Source organism: Myotis daubentonii, chromosome 5 (genome assembly GCF_963259705.1).
Source record: "Myotis daubentonii chromosome 5, mMyoDau2.1, whole genome shotgun sequence".
NCBI classification, from domain to species: Eukaryota; Metazoa; Chordata; class Mammalia; order Chiroptera; family Vespertilionidae; genus Myotis; species Myotis daubentonii.
Genome location: NC_081844.1, coordinates 58,712,951 through 58,738,905, shown reverse-complemented (window position 1 = coordinate 58,738,905; position 25,955 = coordinate 58,712,951). Strand labels below are relative to the sequence as shown.

General features: G+C 40.6%; 1 protein-coding gene across 6 annotated transcripts in view; it reads right to left on the bottom strand.

Annotated features, from left to right (window-relative positions):
• SLC10A7 (solute carrier family 10 member 7) overlaps nt 1-25,955 on the bottom strand; it is a 195,593-nt gene that overhangs the window by 150,573 nt on the left and 19,065 nt on the right. The window contains exon 5 of one of the 6 annotated variants that reach the window (XM_059697902.1): nt 25,259-25,438. The exons of the other annotated variants lie outside the window; for them this stretch is intronic. Coding sequence (XP_059553885.1) covers nt 25,418-25,438 — 21 coding nt within the window. The 3' untranslated portion in view covers nt 25,259-25,417. Of the gene's footprint in view, nt 1-25,258; nt 25,439-25,955 lie in introns of those variants that run through there. 6 annotated transcript variants of the gene reach the window in all.

Here is a 25,955-nt window from a genome sequence, read left to right as displayed (position 1 = left end):
CAACAGGGAACCCAGCTGGGATAGGAAGAGGGCAGCAGGCTCATGCATTAACATAATAATCCAACTGTGTTCCCATAGGCCCTTAGGGCAGACAGCATATTAGGTAGGCCTCCTGTGCAGACCCTAGTGGAAGCTGCCTGATCACCTGCCTATCAACCTGTGGCAGCTACAGCCGGCTCAATAGCACCAGCTCCTGCCAAGCAGTGGTGCCCAATTACCGTACTACGAAAGACAGAAATCCATTTTTCTATGTCTGTTTAATGTACTCAACGCATTTTCTTATTTACAAGTTGAATCTAGGTTTCTGCATCGTTTCCAGGGGACTGACTTACTGCCTTTTAACTTTTAAAAGTCTTGTTGTCTAAAGGCCCTATCATTGCAGCAGGCAGGAATGAGACTGAAAACCAAATTTCAAATTCAAAAGCCCAGGTTGGTAAAGCTAACTGCTTGGTCACCAGTCATTTAAAGATTCTCTCATCACCCACAGGGAGGACTGGAGGTGTGGGTGAGACCTGAATGGCAGCATCACTATTTCCTCAAGGGGACAAAGGTAGGGGAGATCCTACCCAATGTCTTCTTTTTAAAATTCACATCCAAGCATATTCTAAGGTTCCCACAAAGACCATCTTTGTGTACCCTGATCCCCTCATGTGGAGAGTGCCTGGATTGCTACAATTGGCTGAAGGAAGAAGGAATCACAAGGGCTGTGCCAAAATTCTTTTTTTTAATCTCATTTATTGAAGACTTGAAAAAAAGAAAGCTGGCACATTGTATGCTTTTTACTGTTTGCATGTATGAAATCCATGCTTTATATTAATGCTGCTCAGCTGTGTGATTTTCTTTACAAGCCACAATACCTATCAAAAAAGGAAAAGCCAACGGCTATATTCCACTAAAGCAGGGTGGGGAACCTTTTTTTCTGCCAAGGGCCATTTGAATATTTATAACCTCATTTGAGGACCATACAAAACTATCAACTTAAAAATTAGCCTGCTGTATTTGGTCAAACATTTAATTAACTCACCCCTAATGCCTTTCACAGGTCTTACAGGACACGTGAGCTGGACGTTCCCCACCCCTGCTAAAGACATATTACTTAAACATTTACAGGTTACACAAGATCCTTAAAACATCACAAATAGATGTTTGAAATTATAATTCACTTCAATGAATTAAACACAGTAGCCCCATTCCTTGACAAAATTTACCCTTATAAAGGTGGCAAAAAAAGTGCATAATTTGACATTGTGGGTGACAGAAGTATTCCAAGTAATGCTATTTAAAAGAGCATAAGGCTATACCAATTTGGCTAGGGAAACATTTTCAACTGATCAAGTATTTCTAAAAAAAAAAGAGAGAGAAAATTTCTAGAAAATTTTTTAATAGCTATTTTAATAAAAAATAAATCCCCAAGTCAAAGGTGCATTTATCTAACATTTCTATGAATTTTAAATGTTAGGGGACTAATACTATTATTTAAGCCAACCAATTTGACACGCTTTATGTGCATTCTAATAATTAAGCAAAAATTAAGTATTAAGGGCCATTTCTGTACATGGTGCTGATTTTCACTGTCACGCTTACCTGTTACTTTAGCATTAATAGTTTGTGCATTCATTAACAGATGATGGTAACCATTCAACAATTTGTCAGTTCTGTGGATAACTAGTACCTCCAAACATATCACACAGGCTTTTATATAAGGTAAATGCTCTCATTAGGAACAAATTGGTTTGCTCTTTACCAAACAACCAGGAAAAAATTCAAATAAAAAAAGGAAAAAGTACTAAAAAATTTTTTTTATTCTTCTCTGAGTAAATCCTGAGCTATTGAGGGGGTCTCTAAACAACACACTATAATATATTATACATTGATGGAAATATAAATACAAAATATTAAACTCTATAATAAATATGAATGCTTAATTATGTATTAAACAGCAAAATTATACACATCTCCTTCTTGTTCTTTTGGGGATACCAAAGGCTCTTTATTCTCCATAAATTCTTCAATTATGACAAAATATAATGCATCTTCCAAGTCATTAAATATAGAAACTTGATTTTTGATTAAAAAATAATAAACAACAGCCATGTGGTGACAGGATAAATGGTAGACTTTACCATTTTAATTCCTTCAAGGGGTATGCTTCCATCTAGGGTAAACAAAAAAAAAGGCATTTATATAAAATAGAAATCTAGCTATTCTATTAATAAGGACTTGATTTTAACTTAAACAACAACTATGCAGCTAGGGTAATTTGGTCTCTAAAGGATGGTAGAGAAGGAAATAGGGGGCAGAACTATGCTATCATTTCTCACATGAGCTACTGAATTTTAAATGAGGTTAAAATTTAAAGAAAACTAACCATAAATGAAGAAAAGTATTATTTCTAAATTTCAGTGAGAGTAAATAGAAATAGCAAATGATGTGAAAAAAAAGACATATTTATGTTTAAGTATGAAACACCAATTTTAAAACCTCCCCCCTCCCCTCCCTGCAGCAGTTCCTTTAGGCTATATTTTCCTATATTTGAAATATACCACATCTTCATTTTTCTCCTACTGGAGCCTTCCCTTCCCTTCAGAGAATTGCCCTGAAAGAACCCTCCCCCCTCCCTATGGAAAACAATTTGATTCTGAAGGATACTGTGTACCAGTTCAATTTGGTAGTATAGATATGGCTTCAGAGATGGTTTGCAGCGAGTATATTTTGACATTTCTGCCAAGGATGAGATTAAGTATGAAATATCAAAATTACACGTTAAAATGGATGCCATTTTACTTTGTTTCTTCCTGAATAGCCCTTCAGCTGTTGAGGCACACACATTTTTCCCCAGGCAAAATCCCCAGGCTAAAATAACTAAGCCTCGCAACTTCAGGAAACCCAGCTTCCCCAACATTATCCTGAGGTATCTGATTATCTATCAGCTGTGGTTTCATTTCATATTTAATCATGTAAATCTTACATGAAAAAGGAAAAGTACTATACTTTTCTGTCAACTGCTCCAGTTGGACACAGTCCATGACAATGTTTAATTTTCTATTTCTTCTTTTTAAAATGTTGATCTTTGCTTTAGCAATAAAGTGAGAAGGCTCAAGGATTCAAGAACTGATCATTTTTATACTCACAACATAACTTTCCTTCCAGACTGCCCTCTCGAGCAGCCCGCTACCCCACACTGGCCACTGGGGAAAGGACTTCTCGTTTGCTGAGATCTAATTCTATCATGTTAGCAGGTCACCATTTTAATAAGTAACAAGATGTTCCAAGGCCATCACTCCAAATCTCAGGTGAAAATAAACAGACATGTAAATTAGAACTAAAAAAAAATTATCAAACCAGTACAAAAGTAAATAAATAAGTAGCTCTTAAAATCTTTCAGATCATCATAGAGTGAAAAACATGTTTTTGTTTGCTTGTTTGTTTTAAGGCACATTTTTATTTGCTGATCATAATTGGTTATTAGCAACAAAATAGACAGCATTTAACACCACAATTGCACTAGATATTTTATCTTCTTTAGCACTTTTGGAATGATTTTGGTTTTATTTTATTTTTTAAAAATTTTAAACATATTTTGAATCTTTTTTGTTTAAAGTATTACATAAGTCCCTTTTTCCCCCCATTGATTCCCTTCAGCCCCCACCCCCCACCTCAGGCCCTCACCACCCCACTGTCTGCATCCATGGGTTATACATATACCCATACAAGGTCTTTGGTTGACTACCTTCCACCCACCCACCCTCCTCCGCCTTCCCTCTGAGATTCTCCACTCTGTTTCATGCTATCATGTCTCTGGATCCACTCCATTCATCAGCTTATTTTGTTAATTAGATTCCGCATATGAGTGCGGTCATGTGATACTTGTCTTTCTCTGACTGACTTATTTCACTTAGCATGATACTCTCCAGGTCCCTCCATGATGTCTCAAAGGGTAAGAGATGGGGAAAGGATTTCTTCTCTGCTGAGATCTAATCCTATCACATTGTAACCTCAGACTCTCAGGCAACTTTGAGTCCAAGATCACCATTTTAATCAGTAACAATGTTCCAAGGCCATCACTCCAAACCTCAGGTGAGAATAAATAGACATGTAAATTAGAACTAAAGAAATTTATCAACCCAGTAAAAAAGTAAATTGCCGGGAGCCGGTCCATCCTTGCCGTTTCAAGGGACCTGGCATATATGGCATACGGTTCTTAATATGTTTGCTCACCTTCTTGGCGCTGTGTTTTAACCAAGGTCACCTCTCCGAGAAAGGTTGAATCCCCAGGTAGGGATTTTCCCCTGAAGTTAGGGAGGGAATAAAACCCCTCAACTAAGTGCCAGGCGGGTAATTAATCATTTTAACTACAAGCAATCATGCTTAAGCTACATAATCTTTACTCCCTGGAATGGAGATAAGAAACGCCCTAACCTTTGGAATAGAGATTGATAGGATTGGAATCAACTGGTATAAATACAGATGCAACAAGACAACAAAAGACAGAATTCAGAAGACAGAACCTACACGGAGCCTGGAGACAGAAGAACTTCGCTGGAGAGAACATGGCAATAGATCCTGGACTGAACCTGACTATAGAACATGGCAAGAGAACCTGACTAGAACTTGGTGACCGAACCTGGCTAGAGATCTCAGACAGAACGTGGCTGGAGAACCTAGCGAGGGAACATGGCTACAGAATCTGACTGGAGATCCTAAGCAGAACCTCTCTGGAGATCGAGACCAGAACTTGGCTGGAGATCCTGGCTAGGCTGCTGATCAACTGAACGCTGTCACCGTGTCATTCCTTCTTCGCCGACTCCGTCCACACCTTTGGGGACCCCTGGACCTGCTGGGGTTGGACCCTGGCAGTAAATATATAAATAGCTCTTAAAATCTTTCAGATCATCACAGATTTAAAAAAATTAAAGTTAGACACAACTTCAAAGCTTTTGAAGCTAAGATAAACTAAAATGTATACTGAACCATCATATTCTAACAAAGCCAACTAGATCTATACCGTGAACATTTTTATTTAGCACATAATTCTATCACAGCAAAGTTTATAGATTACAACCTGGATACCCACTCAAGTACTAAATCATTATGCATTAAGTTATTAAAGAATTTTAAAAAGAGATCTTAGTTGCCTGTTCTTACAATTTAACTGTTATTTCAAATCAGTACCCATGCTGGAAGGCTACAGGCAGAATGCTGAAACAGAATTAATAAACTAAAAAATGGAAAAGAGAAACAATAAGTGACAGGGCAGAGGGTGAGATAATATACAAAGAAAACTGACTAAGGAAGATAGAGTGAATAAATAAAAAGCAGGAAATAGAGAACGAGTGCTCTTCACTTCCTCAAATTTGATATCTATTTTTTAAAAAACACAATTAAACAATTCCCTCTACATAGTGATGTGGGAGAGATGCCCCACACAGGAACGATACTGACAGTAATGCTCCTGAAGGTAAATAGGAGATGAGGAGAAGGGAGGAAAGGGGAGAAGGTAGGGGGGAGAGAGTGCCAACAGCCAATGAAGCAACCCAAGCTGAATACATGATCAGGTTAATGCCCAGCAACACTGGCAACTTATGAAAGATGAAAAGAGAAGTTACCCTTTGGGTTTCTCCTTAACAACTCCCTATTTTAAGTGTGTGAGAGTGTGTGTGTGTGTGTGTGTGTGTGTGTGTGTGTGTGTGTCTGCGAGGTGAGTGTCTTGTGAGTGAGGGGGACAGGTGAGGATGTGAGGAGTTCCATGAAAGGAGAACAACAACCCTAAACCCCAGCATAGTGGGATGCTACTTCCACCACTGGGCCTTAGTCCTGGAACTAGGACTCCCATTCCCTCTGATGAGAAATTAACAATAATACTGTGGTACTAGGAGGCGATTTGTTACTCTACGTACGACTTGCTTCAAGTAAGCTATTAACTGGGCTTAGAACTATTTACAGTACAGTGGTCACAATGGCCTCAACTTGCATTCAGAGTAGAAAAGAGACAAACAGACTGGTGGCAGAAGTGGTATTGTTCACAGTGGGTAGTCAGGAACAGGAGCCCAGGAGTAAGAGTGAAAACACAGATCCCCCTTTGTCACTGAAGTAACAACAAATTCTGCTCTGGGGGGAAAAATTCAGTTGGCTCTCCAGTTCTTTGTGCAAGAGGCCAATTTTATTCTTGCTTCAATACTGAAGTCTAGAAACAGTGATAAATCAATTAATCCGTATGAACGGCTGCTAGGAGCTTCGTTTTCCTCAAGGAGTTAAAGGAAGCCTTGACCACTACACAAAGAATATGAAATCTCTGCGCTCTATTGCTAACACATATCTCCAATTAGGCTTACAGACATTTTTACAGCTCTTATGCCAAGTGTAGATTGCTAGATGTTAAAGAATGTGTTGCAGCACTTAACCGCTGAAGCTGGCTAATCATGCTCTCGATAACAATGGTTTATGATTGTATCTCAGGAATGCAGGGATGAGGCCTGTGCACAATCTTGTTGTTCCATGATGACGCTGAACAGACACAAAAACAAGTGGTAAAGCTAACCAAAACCTTTTGTTCTCTCTTTTGATACTCTCATCTAGAGGCTAAGACATCAAAATTTATCATCAGATTTTTACACATCCTTTGGAATAAATTCAGCTAAAAACGCTTTAGGATGAAGACTAACTCAAAATAGCCAATGTATTCCTATCTCTGAAATTTTTATATGTGGAAACAATGTAACACTGGATCTATAAAGTGAACAGGTAAAGGAAAGCAAGAATTTTTAATTAGCATTTCATTATAATACCAGTGTGAAAAGAAAGAAGTCAACTATTAATAAGGTACCACTTTCCCACCACTGGGGTTTATTCTGAATTCGTTTTAAGACCAGGAAGCTGTGACCTAAAAATCTTCACTCTGAGGCTGTTAAGAGTTGAAATAACACTACTTCAAAGGTAAGGATTGGAGCTTTAAGAACAGCTCTTTGTACACAAACACCATGTAGTTCCTGACTGTTGATTTGTAATTTTAACTTAGAACCATAAGGCCAATTTCCATGATAACGGATTACACACTGGATAGCATATCTATTTTGGATACGAGTAACAGCTTAAAGATTTCAATCGAGCACATGAGTGCCTTTTCATATCTCTTTTTTGATATGTGCACTTCTCAAAAACACACATATCAAAAAAGGAAATACACTCACTAAAATTTAAGGTTACTCCAACAAAAGGGTTAATTAGAGAAACAAATTTCCTCAGACTGTTAATAAAGGGAATGACACATACTATGTGCCCATAAGTAATTCTCAGGTATCTTTGATCTTCAGCCCCACATGGTTTCTGTTGCCTACTGCAGCCTGGCCTCTGGGACTCTCTCAGAACCAGACATCTGGCTACTTTGTTGTTTTAGACTAATCTCCTCCCAGGAGAGCTCAAGAAATGACACCAGGCAAGGAAGGTCCTGGCAAGGGAAAAAACATCACGGTATTAGCAGATTTCTTTTCCAGTGGACGAGAGTATCAAAATTGTCTTCAAATTTCTACAGGGGTCTTAGGGGCTCTTCTGTCCTGTGGTCCTACTCCGGCATAATTTAAATGAAATGTATATATTATATCTTTAAGGCCCATCAATCATCTTTAAGAATTCACTGAATGTTAATCATAGAATATTACAATGTGTAGGAGAAAGTTGTGGGGGAAAATACAAATCAGATTAATTCTTCACCCATCTGTTAGGGTTGGGTGATGGCTGATAAAACAAAGATTTTAATTGTTAGCTGAAGGGTTACACCAAAATTGTGGGATAAGGTCTAAGATTTGCAAATACAGTTGCATGCCTCCCATTATGCCAACTCCCATGCTGCTGCTTCTTACAACTGCAATTTTTTTTTAAAAGAATCTTAGCTACTGATTTACCAGAAAGGTTTTATTAACATGTGCTTCTGCACAGTGCCTCTGAGGAAACCAAGAGGGATCAAGAAGTGATATAAGCTTTAAAACACACAGATACGGTCAGAACAAAATGTTAATTTTGAAGTGACACAGATCATCAATATATTTCCCAAGGCAACAAATACATCAACATCTTAATTCCTTTTTTAAGGATTACTGCTCAATCCCCCAAATCTATACATTCTAAGAAAAAATAATTTACCTTTTGTTACACAAATAGAATATAAGCCAAGTGGGATAACTGCTTCATCTGTGAACTTTAATATTTTATCCTAAAGTCACATTTTATTTATTTCTAATACAGTCAGGTAATATATGAAATCAACTGTTACAGTACAATATAATATTTATATCCTTATACAAGATAGAAAATTCACCAAATTGCTAAAATATCTAATGCACTCATCAATACCTACAGCTAAAAGAAAGCCTTTGTTTTACATTTGAATTGTCTTTACCACATTCAAAACACATAACTATAGAGTGACTTCTACCTTCTACTGTATTTCATAAGTTAATGATCCCAATACCCTATTTTATCATAACACCATATACTCTGTTAATATCCATTGTAATTTCCAATGCAAATAAAAATTGTCAGAAGATGCATGTAAGAAAGGCAATCTTAGGCAATAATTATTTATTTATGATTAAATAATTTCCCAAGTAAAGAATTTCCCAATAAAAGAATTATGTTACAGAAATAAGCCAGTCACAAAAAGAAAAATATTGTATGATTTTTATGAGGTTTATTATATGAGGTTTCTAAAATAGTCAAATTCATAGAGACAGAACATAAAGTTGGTTGCCAGGGGCTTTGGGGAAGGGAAGAATGTTTAACAGGTAGGGAGTTTTACTTAGGGAAGATGAAAAATTTCTGTAGATGGATGGTGGTGATAACTTTATAACAATGTAATATACTTAATTCCACTAAACTACACACTTCAAAATAGTTCAAATGGTAAATTTGGTGAAATATGTATAGTTCGCTATAATTTTTTCAAAAGAAGTATATTACAAATATGTATACTAATAAAAGAGTAATACACTAATTAGGCCATATAGACTAGACGTCTTCCAGACGTCCTTCTGGACAAAGCCGCGGCGACTGCGAGGGACGAGGAGGGCCAGCAGCTGCGAGGGCCGAGGAGGGCCAGCAGCCACGACACCCGGCCGTGGCAGCAGCAGCGGGGTGATGGGGGCAGTGCCTTTCCCTAATCAGCCCAGTCACCTCCCATAGAGGGAGGCCAGACTACCATCAGTAGGACATCCCCTGAGGGCTCCAGACTGTGAGAGGGGGCAGACTGGGTTGAGGAGACCCCCTCACCCCCCACAACCCAGTGCACAAATTTTTGTGCATCAGGCCTCTAGTAATAATATAAAAACTCAAAAATAATGAACATTCAGAGGTCTTTGTTTTCAGTATCTCTCCTTGACCAAAGATGCACAAAGTTTGTGAGAAGCATCACCAATTACAGCTAAATTTATACATTCTTATCACTATCATTCAAGAAATGAAAAAAAAATCAGTCCCAGAACACATTAGCAAATGGATTCCAGAGAGAATATTTCCAAATTCCATTAGATGCCTAGAATTCTGTACTATACGAAGTAACAAAACTATTTCTCAATATTAAGCAAAATTTCTAGAAGAATCGAGAGAGGTAGAAAATTCAAAACAACCAATGAGATATTTTTTCGCAATACTATACACTATTAGGTTACAATGGACCCAGGAATTCGTTACTCCAAGTGCCTTCTTAATATCATTACTTTGAATTGTATTCAGTGTAGTGCCAGTGTTCAGTGTACTTTACTATATTCTACTAGAGGCCTGGTGCACAAAATTCATGCACGGTGGGGGAGGAGGGGGGAGGTGTCCCTCAGCCCAGCCTGCACCCTCTCCAATCTAGGACCCCTCTCACAATCCGGGACTGCTGGCTCCCAACCACTCGCCTGCCTGCCTGATTGCCCCTAACCACTCCCCTGCTGGCTTGATCGACATCTAACTGCTCCCCTGCTGACCCGACTGCTCCTAACTGCCCTCCCCTGCTGGCCGGGTCACTACCAACTGCCCTCCCCTGCCAGTCTGATCACCCCCAAATGCCCTCCCCTGCAGGCCTTGTCTCCCCCAACTGCCCTCCCCTGCCGGCCATCTTGCAGAAGCCATCTTGTGTCCACATGGGGGTGGCCATCTTGTGTGTTGGAGTGATGGTCAATTTGAATATTATCTATTATATAGGACTAGAGGCCCAGCACATGATTGAAATTGTGTGAGGAGGCGCCCCGCCCCTGCCGTGCGAGGAGGCACCCCGTGGGCTGCCGTGGGAGTCAGGCCTGACTGGCGCCTCAGGCAGCCAGGACTTGCACCCGACTTCCACCCCAGGCCTTCCCGGCGCCCCTGCCCGTGTCCACTCTGGGCCGCCAGATCCGCAGCGCCGGGTCAGGCAGCCCCCCCATGTCTGTCTCCATCTCTGCTCCAGGCCTCACTTGTGCGCACAACCTCCTCCTGTCTGGCTGTGACCCGTTACAGCGTCCCAGCCTAATTTGCATATTACCTATTTATATGTATACTAGAGGCTGGTGCACAAAAATTTGTTCACTCGGGGGGGAGAGGGTCCCTCAGCACGGCCTGTGCCCTCTCGCAGTCCGGGACCCCTCGGGAGATAACGACCTGCTGGATTAGGCCTGCTCCCAGGTGGCAGAGGGCAGGCCCAATCCCTAGGTGCAGCCCCTGGTCGGGCTCAGAGCAGGGTTGATTGGGGAATTGGGGCGCCGCCCCCTGTCATGCACCGAGCAGGGCGGATCAGGAGGTTGCGATGCCACCCTCAGTCACGCTCAGGGTAGGGCCAATTGGGGGGTTGGGGCACCGCCCCGTCACACTCAAGGCAGGGTCGATGGGGAGGTTGCGGCGCCACCCCCTGTCACTCAAAGAGCAGGGCCAATCACGGGGTTGGGGAGCTGCCCCCTGTCACGCACAGAGCAGGGCCCATCAGGGGGTTGGGGAGCTCCCCCCTGTCACACACAGAGCAGGGCCCATCAGGGGGTTGAGGAGCTCCCCCCTGTCACTCACAGAGTAGGGTTGATAGGGGAGTTGGGGCACCAGCCCCTGTCACACACAGAGCAGGGTGGATCAGGGGGTTGGGGCGCCACTCTCTATCACCCACAGAGCAGGGCCAATCAGGGGGTTGGGGCGCAGCCACTCTCACACTCAGGGCAGGGCCTATGGGGAGGTTATGGCTCTACCCCGTCACACACAGAGCAGGGCTCATGGGGGGGGGGGTTTGGGGTACCGCACCCTGTCACACACAGAGCAGGGCTGATCAGGGGATTGGGGCGCCGCAGCCTGTCACACACAGAGCCACAGGGCGATCAGGGTGTTGAGGAGCTCCCCCCTATCAGGCACAGAGCAGGGCTGATCAGGGGGTTGGGGCGCCTTCCCCTGTCACAAACAGAGCAGGGCAGATAGGGAGGTTTTGGCCCCGCCCCCTGTCACACACAGAGCTGCAGGGCGATCAGGGGGTTTGGGCGCTGCCCCCTGTCACGCTGATCCCGGTGCCTAGAGGCCTTTCGGCTCCGCTGATCCCGGTACTGGGAGGCCTCGCAGCTCCACTGATCCCAGTGCTGGGAGGCATATTACCCTTTTACTATATAGGATAGAGGCCTGGTGCATGGGTGGGGGCCGGCTGGTTTGCCCTGAAGGGTGTCCTGGATCAGGGTGGGGGTCCCCACTGGGGTGCATGGCCAGCCTGGATGAGGGGATGATGGCTGTTTGCAGCTGGTCACACACCCTTCAGGGTGGGGGTCCCCACTGGGGTGCCTGGCCAGTCTGGGTGAGGGGCTGAGGGCTGTTTTCAGGCTGGTGGGTGACTGAAGCTCCCAACCGCTCCTTTTTTTCTTTTTCTTTTTTATTCTGGGCCAGCTTTAGCTCTGGCTCTAGTTCTGAGGCCTCTGCTGCTGAAAGCAGGTATCTGGTTTGTTTGGGTTCTATAGTCGAAATACTGTATCAACTCCAGCTCTGAGATCCCGGCGGGCTGAAAGCAGGTTTCTGGGGTTTTGTTTAGCTTCTATATTTGTAACTATGTTTCAAACTGCAATCTCAGAGGCCAGCAAGGCAGGCGGGGAACGTTGGTTTCCTCCGTCACTGAAGCAAGCAAGCCTCATGTTAGCTTCAAGCTGCCAGGCTGCTGGCCGCCATCTTGGCTGGCAGTTAATTTGCATATCGCCCTGATTAGCCAATGGGAAGGGTAGCGGATGTACGGCTAATTACCATGTTTCTCTTTTATTAGATAGGATATTATTTGAGAATTATATTCATATATTTTCTATTAATTGTGATTAACTTTAGCTGAATACAAAAGAAAATACACCAAATAACAACAGCTTACATGAGAGGTGTTCACTTTGCTTTCATGTAAAGAAGCCCAGAGACTGGCAAATTCAAGACAAAAGGTCTCTCACGTTTGAGGAGTAGTAGGAACCTCTGCTTTGCTTTTACTTTCTCATCATGCACAGAATGGAAGTTGCTGAGATAGCTATGGAAAATCTCCCAATGGCTAGGGCGATGGCAGCCTTTTCTTTTAACTCTACAGCTGCCATGATATAGGACACACAGGCTTGGCCTACCTGTGCCCCCAACCCACCTACACCACCCAAGTGTTTGGTTATTCCATTCACATTTTATATATCTACTAGAGGCCCGGTGCACGAAATTCGTGCACTGAGGGGGGGGGTCCCTCAGCCTGGCCTGCACCCTCTCGTAGTCTGGGACCCCTCGGGGGATGTCTGACTGTCAGACATCCCTCTCACAGTCTGGAACCCCTCGCTCCTTACCATCCACCTGCTCGCTCCTTACCACTCGGCTCGCTGCTCCTTAGTGTTGCCATGGAGTTGGGAGAGGCTCCCGCCACCACTGCTCCGCTCGCCAGCCATGAGCCCGGCTTCTGGCTGAGCAGCGTTCCCCCTGTGGGAGCACACTGACCACAAGGGGGCAGCTCCTGCATTAAGCGTCTGCACCCTGGTGGTCAGTGCACATCATGGTGACCAGTCGTTCTGGTCGTTCTGCCTTAACAGTCACTTAGGCTTTTATTATATAGATGGGGCACGGCAAAGTTTTAATTCTGCCACTGACCAAGTATAAGGCAGCAACATTTGCAGCTGACATCCTTGTCAGCATAATACATGGCCTCCTTGGCCAGCCTGCACTCCTCACTCCCACATGCAGGTAAGTCTGTTACATCGACCAGACACTGGGACAGAATTTGTGAGCAGCATCCCTTCCGTCAGACCCATGCTCTTGGATCTTCCAACCCATTTATTATCTTAACCCCACTGGAAGGCCTCTCAAAAACTGTCCTAACCACCAGGAGGACCTGAAATTCTATCACTTCCAAGAACTGACTTTCTAACCAGAACCCAGGGCCTGGCTCAAGCTCTAGGGACCTCTCCAGCCCCTCCTTACCCTCTTGCTCATTCACACTCACCTGTTGTTCATGCTCCTGCTAATTTACTCCTTTTCATTGCCAAACCTCTGTGAAAGCAGACTAGATTGGATTCTCTTTACACATTAATTCCCCACTCAAAATATTAGCTCAGTGCTCTGTAAATTGCAAGTGCTCAATAATCTGTTTAAGTTAATAGTACACTGACATTCATCTCTTAGAAAAATTTCAAGCCATCTACCTTTTTTTAAAAAAAAACAAACCCATCTACCTTTAATGAGGAGCCAATAAAAGACTGAGGTGTTCTTTCTTCTGTGATTGATTTCTGGAGTTAACGCTGTTTTGTTTGATATACTGTATGATGGGATGAAAGTGTCCTGGAGAAGGAGGCCACACTTCCAGTCACCTCACCACTAAATCCTAACTTGACCAACTACAAAAATCAGGATAATATAACATCAGTCCCATCTACTTCATATAATTATTGGAAAGTTATAAGAGGAAAATACAGGTAAAAGTGTTTCTGAAGATATGCAAAATAATCTAAATTTATTTATTACAATAGGAGATGACCTACAGAAGCATTCTCATATATATTTTAATTCTATATATACTAAAACTTCCATGGAAAAATCACTATTTATTTTAAATATGGAAAATTTACCTCATCATTCATTTTTTAAAAATCAGGTATTTACTAATAGCTTCTAATGTCAAAGTCATTTTTCCTACATGAGAAATTTACTTGACTAGATAGTTTGAGATCACCCCCAATTAAAGGGGAAAGAAAAGAGACTAAAGGTCCCATTTAGCTACTAAAATGTCTGTGTATATTTTTCATCACTTAATAGGTTTGCAAATGCTACAACATTATAGACGTCTTTTATTTCCTTCAAGGATAAATCAACCATATAACAGTCTCTTCCTTCCTCCCAAGCATCAGAAGCCTTTTATTTCCTCCAGGCACCTTGCCAGCCATTCTGGAGGACGATACCAGGTAAATGGCTGGGGCCGCTGATGCTGAGACAAAGCATAACAGGTGTGAATAACTGAGAGAAGTAAAAATATTGCACGGGACAGCCAAGTATGTATCTTGATTTTTCTATAGAATTTTATGACTTTTCTATAAAAGTCTATTTAACAAAGGACAAAGTAAAAATGGGTATAAATTATTGCCTTAATAAGGCACATTTAAATCGAGGCACTGATGGGGCTAGATTTAAACAAATTCTTTCAAAAATATTAATATATTCAAACATATAACTGTGTCCCAGTATATGTCAAGTACTGCACTAGACATAGAGGATACAACTGTGAATAAGACACGTTCCTTGCCACCTAACGAAAGGCTCAGTGAAATACACGGGCACTTACAATATCCTGTGCTACATGGGTCTTGGGTTAAGCAGCTCAGGACTCTGGTGGAGAGAGGCAAACCTTCCTGAGGGAAGGCTTGCAGTCACGTATAACAATGAAGGCCCACACGACTCCTGAGGGATCACTTTGTACCTTACTGCTGGCCTTTTGGTCTACTCGTGGGTCAAACTTTATTTTTCCCATCTGGGTAGTTTGGGCACCAAGCCATGTGTAGATGATTGTCATCTGTCCTACCTCGTGTTAACTCAGAGACTGGCAGCAATGAAACCCAGGCGTTGACAGCAGAATGCCTGCGTTTACATCCAGCTCCTCCTCCTTCTCTGCACAAGTTCCTTAATCCTTTTTTGGTGTTAGTTTTCTCATTTATAAAATGAAATAATAATAGTACCTATCTCAAGAAGTTGTTAAAAGGATTAAATGAGTTAATATACGTAAAGCACTGAGAACCAGGATTGACACATATCAAGTGCTATAAAAGCACTGGCTAGCCTTATTATTTTGATGGCAAGAGCTTACTGTGATCGCAGTCATCGCATCTCTTACTGCGGGTTGGGTTAGCAGCTACCTAAATCCCCTCAGGGCAGAGGTTTGCCCACAACAGGTGAGAGTGCTTCCCAGAATTATGCGATGTTGCAGTTCTGTGCCATTCCAGCGTCCTGCCGTTTCCTGTTCCCTTTTCCCTTCTAGGTCAGAAATTAGGAAAGCGTGGAACGTGGAACAACGCTAGCACTTCCTCACATCCCGAGAGGCTCTGTCAACCCGAGGCTCCTCCCAAAGGGTAAAAGGCTCCCTATTTAGCAAACAAGCTTCAAACTCAATTAACTTCTTCCCTCTTTCTCTATTGATAATCAATTTTAATGAATTGGGCTTAAAGTTGTAAAAGTTCATCAACCATAGGCAATCGGTTTCTTAAAGCAGACTCTCTTTTTTTTTTTACCCTCAGAAGTATTTAAACACAATTTGAAAATTAAAAATTTCTAAAGAGAGCCACATAATTCCTCCAACAAAAATTTCATTTTTGATCTACAAAAAGATAACGCTATCAAACCAAGATAATTAATGTCTCTCTTTATAGACTACTTGAGCTTGGTAGGTCCTTTAATGTTAATGCCAGCTCTCCTTTCTCATATGACATTGTGACTAGCGAGCCCACCTTTAACAGCAAGGGTGCAAACTTACAGCAGGGTAATTGGTAACTAAAACTACTGAGGAACTGGAAATACCAAACTTTGGAGAAGAGAAAGACTAAATGCATGCTAATGACGCCATAGGACCCATGCAGTAAGTATTTAGGGTGGCCTATTTGACAAGCACTTAATATAAATTCCAGGGAGAGTTAAGGCACATCAGTCCCCACTGTCCTTGATAAGGGAGGGCCCCAAAAGTAGAGAACATTTTTCAGAGGCTAAGTCATTATAAACTTTAAAAAAGATTAGTTCATGTGGACAAAAAATACACATATTCAACCTGACAAGCTCAGGGGGCAGGGGGGAGTGCCTGCGTGGTGAGCCTTCCAAACTCAGACCAAAAGTAACCACAGGACAGTCTGAACATAAAAATTCCTAACTAAAAGCAAGTCATGGCTGGTAGTCCTGGCCTAGGCCTGTGGCTGCCTTGACAAAGGTCAGCTTTCATCTTAAGTAAGCCCAGTACATTGTTCTTATGTAGGATAACATGCCTTTTAAATATCAGAGTAATTTTCTTTTCCAGACCCCTCAAGGCATAACTGCAGGTACTAGAGCAGGAGACCACAGAACCCCTCATTGTTGTCTTGCTCCCCACACACCATCTCCATGTGCTGGAAATGTTAATTATTAACTATCCTGTACCCACTAATGTAAAAGAAGTATGTGTCTATTTTGACTTTTTATCCAATCCCAGAAATTTCTCCATTTTGCTCTCTCCTGTGCCCTTAATCTACCAACAAAGGATTTCATGTAACCCTCCTTATGTCTCTTCCTTTTATTCTAATGTATTCTAATGTATAAAATAAGCTGCAAAACTGCCATACTCCGGAGCATTTTCTCAATCTGTTCCAATTTTGCTTCCCAGCAACTGTTGTCAAGTTTGGCTCAAATAAACGCATAAAAATTCTCTGCAAGTTTGGACATTACTTACGTCAACATATGTATAAATACACAAATATGCCTTACCTCATATACAGAATTTCTCAGACAACCAGGTGAGTAAAAGTAAAAGTAGGCAAAAAACACCTGCTTTGATTCTTTGGCATGCGTGTCAGGTATACAGCAGCAAAAGGGTGATATTGGGCCACAGTGTGGTAAACTGGCATTGTTCAAATACTTCCCATCCAAGATCAGGACCAGTCCTTATGTCTGTGGCAGAGTTGGACCCAAAAGTGGGGGTCAAATGACTTCAACTCCAGAGAGAAGGACTCAGAAACAGAAATCTGGCAATGCTAAACATGGTGTTGCAAGGTCAGGCCCCTGGAAGAGACTCCCATTGGAGTGGGAAAGGAGTCAGTCAAGAAGAAAAGGGATGAGGAGAGACGTAGGTAAAGGCTGCAGTTGGGTCACGGAGGATGAGAGCTGAGAACTGGCCACTGGAGTTGGTGAACATAAATCACTCCCAAGCATCAAGAAGACGCTCTTGGTTGAAGTGATAGAAATAGAAGACAATTTGAGAGGCAGGAAGGTATTAAATGAAAGGCGTCTAAATTAACACACAAAAATCTTGGGAAATCTAGGTATATTTCACACAAGTTTTACAGCAGTTAAAACAAACATACTCAACTCTTTCCAGTGATCCTAAGAATGCTAACCCAACTCAGAAGATGAGACTGAAGTGAAAAGGTAGATATGGAAGAAGAGAGAGGATGGGGCATGTCTTGCTGCTGCCAAAGAGAAAAACCTGTTATCATTTCCCAGACAGCACAGGAGCCCAGAGGGTAAACAATGTACATCTGCCAGCAGGCTTGCAAGAGGGCTCAACACTGCCCGCCTTTTTCAGATACAAGATTCGTCCAAGACGCCATTGACCTTCACTGCAAGCAAAAGCAGTAATGGCCCCATTTAGCAGAGGAGAAAGGCAAGGCCCAGAAAGGCTAAGTGATTGCTGAAGCTGACAAGTGGCTGACAGATCCGATTTCTATCTCACTCTCAGTTCTCTCTCTGTTGATCAGATCTCCTCTAAATGCCTTTATAAATGTTTCAATGAATCTTATCTTGATTCATTGGATTAGCAAGATCAACTCCCCACTGGTAATGCAAAATAACCCTGACGTGTTCCAGGCCTCCCTGATAAGACAGAAATTGAACTTTCTGTCTCCATTTGGACTGTGATATATCTTGATCTTTCACCTCTAGCAAAAACCGTCTCATAGCTGTAACTTTAAAGTTAGTAACGAGTGCTTCATTTGCTTTCAAAGCAGATAGGAAACCTTTTAAAAATATACTCAGGTTGCCATGACCTTCGTCTATGACTTAAAGAGTTCACCCTATGTAATAATTTTCTTTGCTCAGGAGACATTCTTAAATTGTCTTTGAAGAGATTTGGGCACTAACCCCATTGATGGAATTAACACACACACACACACACACACACACACACACACACACACACACACTTTTAGCTTGTTACCTTTCTACTATATCTGAAATCAGACCTTTCCCTAAAACATATTTGGAATTTTACATGACTATCAAAGAATTCTAAAAACCTTCAACCTGCTAAGTAAAATATAATCAAAATGCCAGCTAAGTGTGTTTACATTAAAAGAAGCGCACTGTCCTATCCCCAAACTAGGCAAGAGGACAACCTCATGCCCACAAGAAGCAAACACAATTCAGGTCCCTAAACTGAAGCTCTGGCTGTCCCACACACCGCATGGGGCTGAACTCACTTGAGGTGCATTTTGGTTTTTTCTACGTTAAAAAAAAACACAATAATTTGATGATATGGGCCAATATAAAGCCATTCTACTCTGTTTTGCCTGTTTTTGTGAGTTCTACAACATGAGACAGATATTTTAATAGTATAATGTCACACTAAATGCAGGAGTCTGGAAGGCAGGCCCTAGATCTTATTCTCCTATTTAATTATTTTCTGTGGTAGAAAATGGTGCGTACACAAAGGGGGTGCTTAACTACAGGTAAAGTATCACATTCTATTTTTAAAGCTGGATGGGGCACAAGGTGTTTATTATTATGATGCTTTAAACTATATATATATAAGATGTTTAAAACTTTTTTAAAAGTAGAATCCTGAGGCCCATTCATCACACATACTAATTCAATAGGTCCAAGGTGAAGATAAGATTTTTCCCCTAATCACCTCAGGTAATGCCAGTGAAGGTGATATACAGAATCCATTTTGAGAAACCAAAAAATAAGCCAAGATATATACCTATAATCAGTATGCTGCTATTAGTGCTCAAGGTGCCTTATCTTCATGGTTTAAATTACCAGGCTCACCCTCAAACACAGATAACATAGAGCTTGGCATAAAATATTACTCTCAGATATGACAGGAGACATCTTCCTAACTTGCCCTGATTTATATCTATTCTGATTCTTAATGCTTTTCTTTCTTTTTTCTTTCAGATATTTGAAGGTAGATATTTTACAAAGCTATACAGCTTTGCAACTTTACCTGAGAATTAAGAACTCATACTGACGAAAATACCCAAGTTATAAAAACAGAAATTGTTTTGTAACTTCAATGAAAGGTAATAAGACTATTTTTAGGCAATGGCCTTTAGCTGAATCCTTCGCTATCTCAGCTTGCACACATACACAAAAAAAAGAACTATTGAAGTTAAAGAAGATAATGCATCTTCTCCCAAACCCTACCTTTCTTGCTTTTTCATTAAATACCAGCTTAAGTGGTAGAGAAATGAAATATCTCTATAACAGTAGCATTAAAGCTACATAGCACCTTCTCTCCAAACTCTGGAAAATGATTCTCCCATTTCTTAAAAAAGAACCTTCTTTTATAAAAGGAATCTCTGTGGTAGTGACCACAAGGCAGAAGTTACTTGAATTTTAATACAATGATTTCCTTAGCAAGTCCCATTAGGTTTAAAACCTCTGTAAGGCTTTGTGGGGGAGGGGAAATCATAGTTTTTAGCACAGAACTTTACATTTGAACAGAAATTTAAACCAAACAAATGTATAGTTGCAAAGAAAGAATAAGAGCTTATCCTGTATCTCCCATGTTATAATAAAATAGAAAACAAGTTTACCTATCTTCTTTCTTATATTTAGAAATAAAATTAGGGTTCACCAAGTCTTATTACTTTTTCTATTATTTAAAAAAGGAGGAGTCCCGGGAAGTGCTAGGGAAGAGCAGGGCTGGAAAGGCTCTGGTACCTTCCTGAAAGGGAGGCCAGGACCTAGGAGGTGAAGTCTTCGCTGCCAGAAGGTTTCACAAGGCAAGCAGGACCCCAGCTCCTGAGGGCTAAGGTGCGGCCCCTGAGAGAGGGCATGTATCCATCTATACCATATCGGGGACTCCTTCGTCCTCTGAGACCTCCCACACTCCACATCTCTCATCTGAATTGCCTCCCAGATACGAAGAGAAAGAACCTGCTGCAGCCACATCCTTGTCTACGCTCTTCTCAGCCTTCCCCACCATGAACTAGGGACTCTGGTTCAATTTAGATAGAATTGATCACTATTTTATTTAATTTGTTTTTTTATAAAAAGTACAAAGAAAGGAAAAAAGAAAGGAACTAAAGCAGCCGTGGGCAAACTACAGCCCGCCGGATCCGGCCCGTTTGAAATGAATAAAACTAAAAAAAAAAAAAAAAAAAAAGACCGTACCCTTTTATGTAATGGTGCTTACTTTGAATTTATATTAGTTCACACAAACACTCCATCCATGCTTTTGTTCTGGCCCTCCGGTCCAGTTTAAGAACCCATTGTGGCCCTCTAGTCAAAAAGTTTGCCCACCCCTGAACTAAAGCTTCTCTCTCTCCACCGCCCCACCCCCACCCCAACATAGTCATCAATCAGACCGTGTCAACAGCATACTTTTGAAAAGTTACATTTAAAACACCAGAATAAAAAAAAAATTACAATCACAAAAAAAGAATCTAATTATGTTATTTGAATGAGAGTAGTTTAAAGTTTAAAAGCCACAAAATAGGACTGCCAGTCAGCTACACCCTTAACAGTCTCACTTTAATACCTAAAGCATACACTAGCATTCCAGCATCTACATTGTTATGCATGTACATTGAGTTCCTTCTGCAGCTAGAAGTTACTATAAATTCTGTTGGCTCTCTGAAACAAGAATAGCCAAGTTATAAAAACAGAAATTGTTTTATAACTTCAGCAAAAGGTAATAAGGCTATTTCTTGCCAAAGTACAAGCTGTGAGTTTAAAGGATGCAGTCACTTCCCATCCATGTCAAAAAACCTTTTGGTAATCAATAGTTTTATGGGGAAAAAAAACAAAAACACAACACTTTAAAATGAAAGGCATATTAGTAAGAGAAAAAATCTCTTCCTAAATTATATAACAATTTTGCAAAATAAAACCAAGAGAATCATTTCAAATGACACTATTATGTCTGAACACATCCCCCCAAATCATTAAAGTACAAATATGCTACATAATCGCAGATGTTCTTTTATACATGAGGACATATACTAAACATGTATATATACTAAAGATGTATATGTAAACATGAGAGCATAAACTAAATGTTAAGAAGTTTTGTAACACAAAGTGCAATTTAAAAAAATAAAAGGTTTCTTACATGCCATAAATACTGCACAGACTAATCAGTTTGAAAGGACATGGAAATGCGCCCCAGCAATTTTCCTACTGTGTTGAAACCCTCGTGGGAACAAAGCTGCTGCATGGAGACAGAACAGTAAATCACAGAGATGTAGACTCACAACCGTCACCCAATGGCACCTGACACTGAATTCAGCATTTGGACCTTTCATTCACATGCACCAATAAATTCACTTTTCATCCGTAGACTAGGTTAATCTTCCCTTAAATTTATTTCAGCAAGAGCTTATATTCAGTTACTTTATAACATTACTTTAGAAAAACATTAAACTTAAAATGATCTATTTTTACTTGCTGATCATTTCCTTCCATAATCTGACATAAGTATAAGAAGGTCTATTCATTTCATATCAGAAGATACGGCCAGACTGGACTTTACAAGCTTCATTTCTGAAGTCAATTTACAGTATTTGTGAAAAATTGCATCTTACTCCCCAATGCTTGATAGTCATGAAGACTCACCATACACACATTTAAGGAACTAGACCAACAATATTAGAAAACAAAGGAAATGTTTATAAACTCAACTTTATTAGCATACATTAATGTAAACAAGTTAAATATCTACTAAGGAATGAACATGTAAATACACTTTTTAATGCTATCTATTAATGACAAGAAAATGAGTGAACTTTGAACTTCTGCCAAAAGTAATTTGAGAACAAAAAGGTTTTTTGGCCTTATAGCTCTTAAGGGAATCACATTAGAATGAAAGAGATAAATGACACATTTAAACCCTTAACACCAGTCTCTGATATTCCAAAAAAAACCCTTTCCTCAAATTATTTCAAGGTGATAGAAAATCAAAGCAAGAATCAGTCTGACTCCTATAACCCCTCTATCTCACTAATTATTAGGTGAAATAATTAGCTGGAATAATGAAACGCCAGGTTTCCAACTATCTGCCAATTCTATTCCTACGTCAAAAAGCTAAATAGGGATAAGAAAAAACACACAACCATGATGCCTGGCTTCCCTTTAAATGAATGACTAAATCTCAGCTGGGTCCTCAGTGCTGCCTGCAATGCTACCCTACTCTCCAGCTAACCCACTCTCCTCAGCATGGCGGCAATGGCACGTTTCTCCTCTCAACTCAAACATTCATAGCACTTACCCTGTCATGACTCTCAGCTACTGAGAAAAAATAAAAGTCATCCAGCTCCCTCTCTACTGTACAGTTCCCAACATGACAGAAACATGCCGTCATTTCTGTACTTAAAAATCTTAATCACACATCCTATCTAAATACAGCCTCAGTTCTCTGTTCCCTTTATCACAAAGGACCTCAAAATGATGTCTATACTCTTATCTCTAATTCCTCTCTTCCCTCTTCCTGTTTTCCCTTGAACCTACCCCAAACAAGCATTTGTCCCTATATCCCGCTGAAACCACTCTGGCCAAGGTTACCAGTAACCTCCATGTAGCGTAATTCAAGGGTCAATTCTCAGAATTCACCTTATACCACTTAATCAGCAGAATTTGACATAGCTGATCATACCCTCTTCCTTCAAACACTTTCATCATCGGGTTTCAAGATACCATGATTTCTTGTTTTTCTTTACATTTCACTAATTATGTTTTCTATGTTGCCTTTGCTGGTTAATCCTCACTGTCATGCCCTCTTAATGATGGAGGGTCCCAGAGCTGAGCCCTTGAACCTGTTTCTTTTCTAATTATGCTCTCTCCCCAGGTGATCTCCTCCAATCTTGGCTTGAAATACCATTTACTCACTGATGACTCCCTAATTTATATCTCCAGTTTAGACCTAAACTCTCAACTCTGTATCTCTAATTGCTTACTGACATTTTCATTTGGGTATGTAATAGGTATCTTAATACAACAAAAACACAAACTCTTGACCTTTACCCACATGGATGACATTACGAGTGTTCACCAACATCCAGTTCTCTTCTCATTCAGGGCACATCAATGACAACACATGAAGCTATACGACTTGTTCTGGCCAATTTAATGTGAGCAGAAGAGCCATGTACCCCTTCCAACCTGGACAGTGAAAAGCCCATTGGTAACTCTCCAATCTCTCTTTCCCTGCCGTGGCAACTGTAAATGCTCTGTGTTCCATACAAATGGGGCCTCCATTAACCAGGTTTCCTTAATGACAGGAAAGACCTTCCAATTGACCAACATGGGACATGTACTATGAATAAGAAATAAACCTATACAGGTAGCCATTGAGATTTTGGCATTCTTAGTTATCACCAGACTGATACCTCCCAACCTGCTCTCACAAGTACTCATCTCCAACTCCATCCTTTCAGCTGCTCAGTCAAAAACCTTGAGGTCATTCTTGACACCTCTCTTTCTCTCACATTCCACATCCAATTCATAAGCATATCCTGTGCCTTCAAAATGCATATGGCATCCAACCTCATTTCAGTGCCTCCACTATCATCCTGCTCTTCAAGACTCTGGTAAGAAATTGAAAAAACAAACCACACACTGGGAGGAAATATTTACAAAGCATCTATCTAATGAGGGGGGCTCTAGCCGGTTTGGCTCAGTGGATGGAGGGGGAATTGGATCCAGAATATATAAAACACTCAAATTTCGTCAATAAGAAAGTGAAATACCCAATTTTAAAAAAGCAAAAGATTTAATAAACATTTTACTAAAAAAGACATGGATAGTAAATAAGCCATGGAAAGATAATACCACTTACCATCACTAGTCACTAGAATATGCAAATTAAATTAAAGCCCCAATGAGATACCACTCCACACATATCAGAATGGCTGAAATTAAAGACTGACAATACCAAGCATTGCTGAGATGTGGAGCACTGGGAACTCTTGCACAGCTGCTTGAAATGTAAAATGGTACAACCCCTTTTGAAAATACTTTGGCAATTTCTTAAAAAGGTAAACATGCACCTGTGGTAAAAAAGAGTGTGCCTGCATATTTACTAATAAAAGAAATGGTTCAATTAAAAAGCTATTTATAGGTGATTTATAACTATTTATTGGTGATTCCTCCCTTGGTTAAGTGCACTAAAACATATACCTACTAGATGATCCAGCCATTCTACTGCTAAGTATTCCCGAGAAAATTGAAAGTTTATGTCCATGTAAAGATCTGTACACAAATGTCCACAGCCCCAGCGTGAAAACTACCTGAATGTCCATCAACAAGTGAACAGATAAACAAATTGTGCCACATCCATACAAAACAAAACGTCTCAGCAATAAAAAGGAATGAATTATTGATACACACAATGTAGATGAAACTCAAAATAAGTATTCTGAGTAAAAAAGACAAGGGAAAAAAAGAGTATACACTGCATGATCCATTATATAAAACTCTAGAAAATGCAAAGTAATGCACAGTGACAGAAAACAGATCAGTGGTTGCTAGGGGAAGGGGGTGCTAAGAAGAACAGGCGGGAAAGATTACCAAAGGGTACAAGGAAACTTTTGACGGTAATGGACATGTTCACTATCTTCACTGTAGTGATTTCACAGATATATACATATGCCAAAACATTAAATTGCTTAAATTTGTGCAGTTTATTGTATGTCAATAATATTTCAATAACCCTGTTTTTAAAAATATAGCATGTGATCAAGAAATATTTTTGCAATTAATAAAATGGATGAAAACGAAAATAGATGCTAAGAAAGCAAACTCCTAAGGATGACTAAAGTGGCAACCCCTTATATCTTCCCTTGTTCAATAGTATTATTTTCTAAATGATGGACTGTAAGTGGAAAAGGGGGAATAAGCTACTACAAAGCAAAGTCCCTCAGTACAAAGTTGTAAGGCCTTTCAACTCAGAAGAGCCACTTATAAGTAGTTCTTTAAATAAATAACTGCTATCCCAATACACAAGCACTCTTCTTAGGTCACAGTCCGCTAGCAGCTGGATAATGTTTTTAAACTTATCTTAGAAATCTGGCCTCATTTCCTTTTTAAAAAAAATATGTTATTGATTTTAAAGAGAGAAGAAGAGAGGGATAGAGAGATAGAAACATTAATGAGAAACATTGATTGGCTGCCTCCTGCATGCTCCCTACTGAGGATAGTGCCTGAAACCTGGGCTTTATCCCCAGGTTAGATTACCCCTATGTGCCTGACTAGGAATCAAACCAGTGACCTCTTGGTATATGGGTCAACCCTCAACCACTGAGCCACACCAGCTGGGCTGACCTCATTTTTCCTTTGTATATCATCTTCACTAGTCATTAGACTTATACTGACCCCTTTCCCACAAATTTAATTCCTTACAATTTTTTAAAGAATTAAGGAATGGCCCTAGCAGGTGTCCTCAGTTTGTGAGTCTTGGATGAAAAATCCCTTTTCTTGAATTCCTTGTCCTCTGTCTCCCAATTTCCCACTGAGGTAGAGAAATCACCATCCCCATTTCATTCACCTCCTTTGAAATCCCAAATTCAACTCACTGTCATCAATTTCAACATCATCCT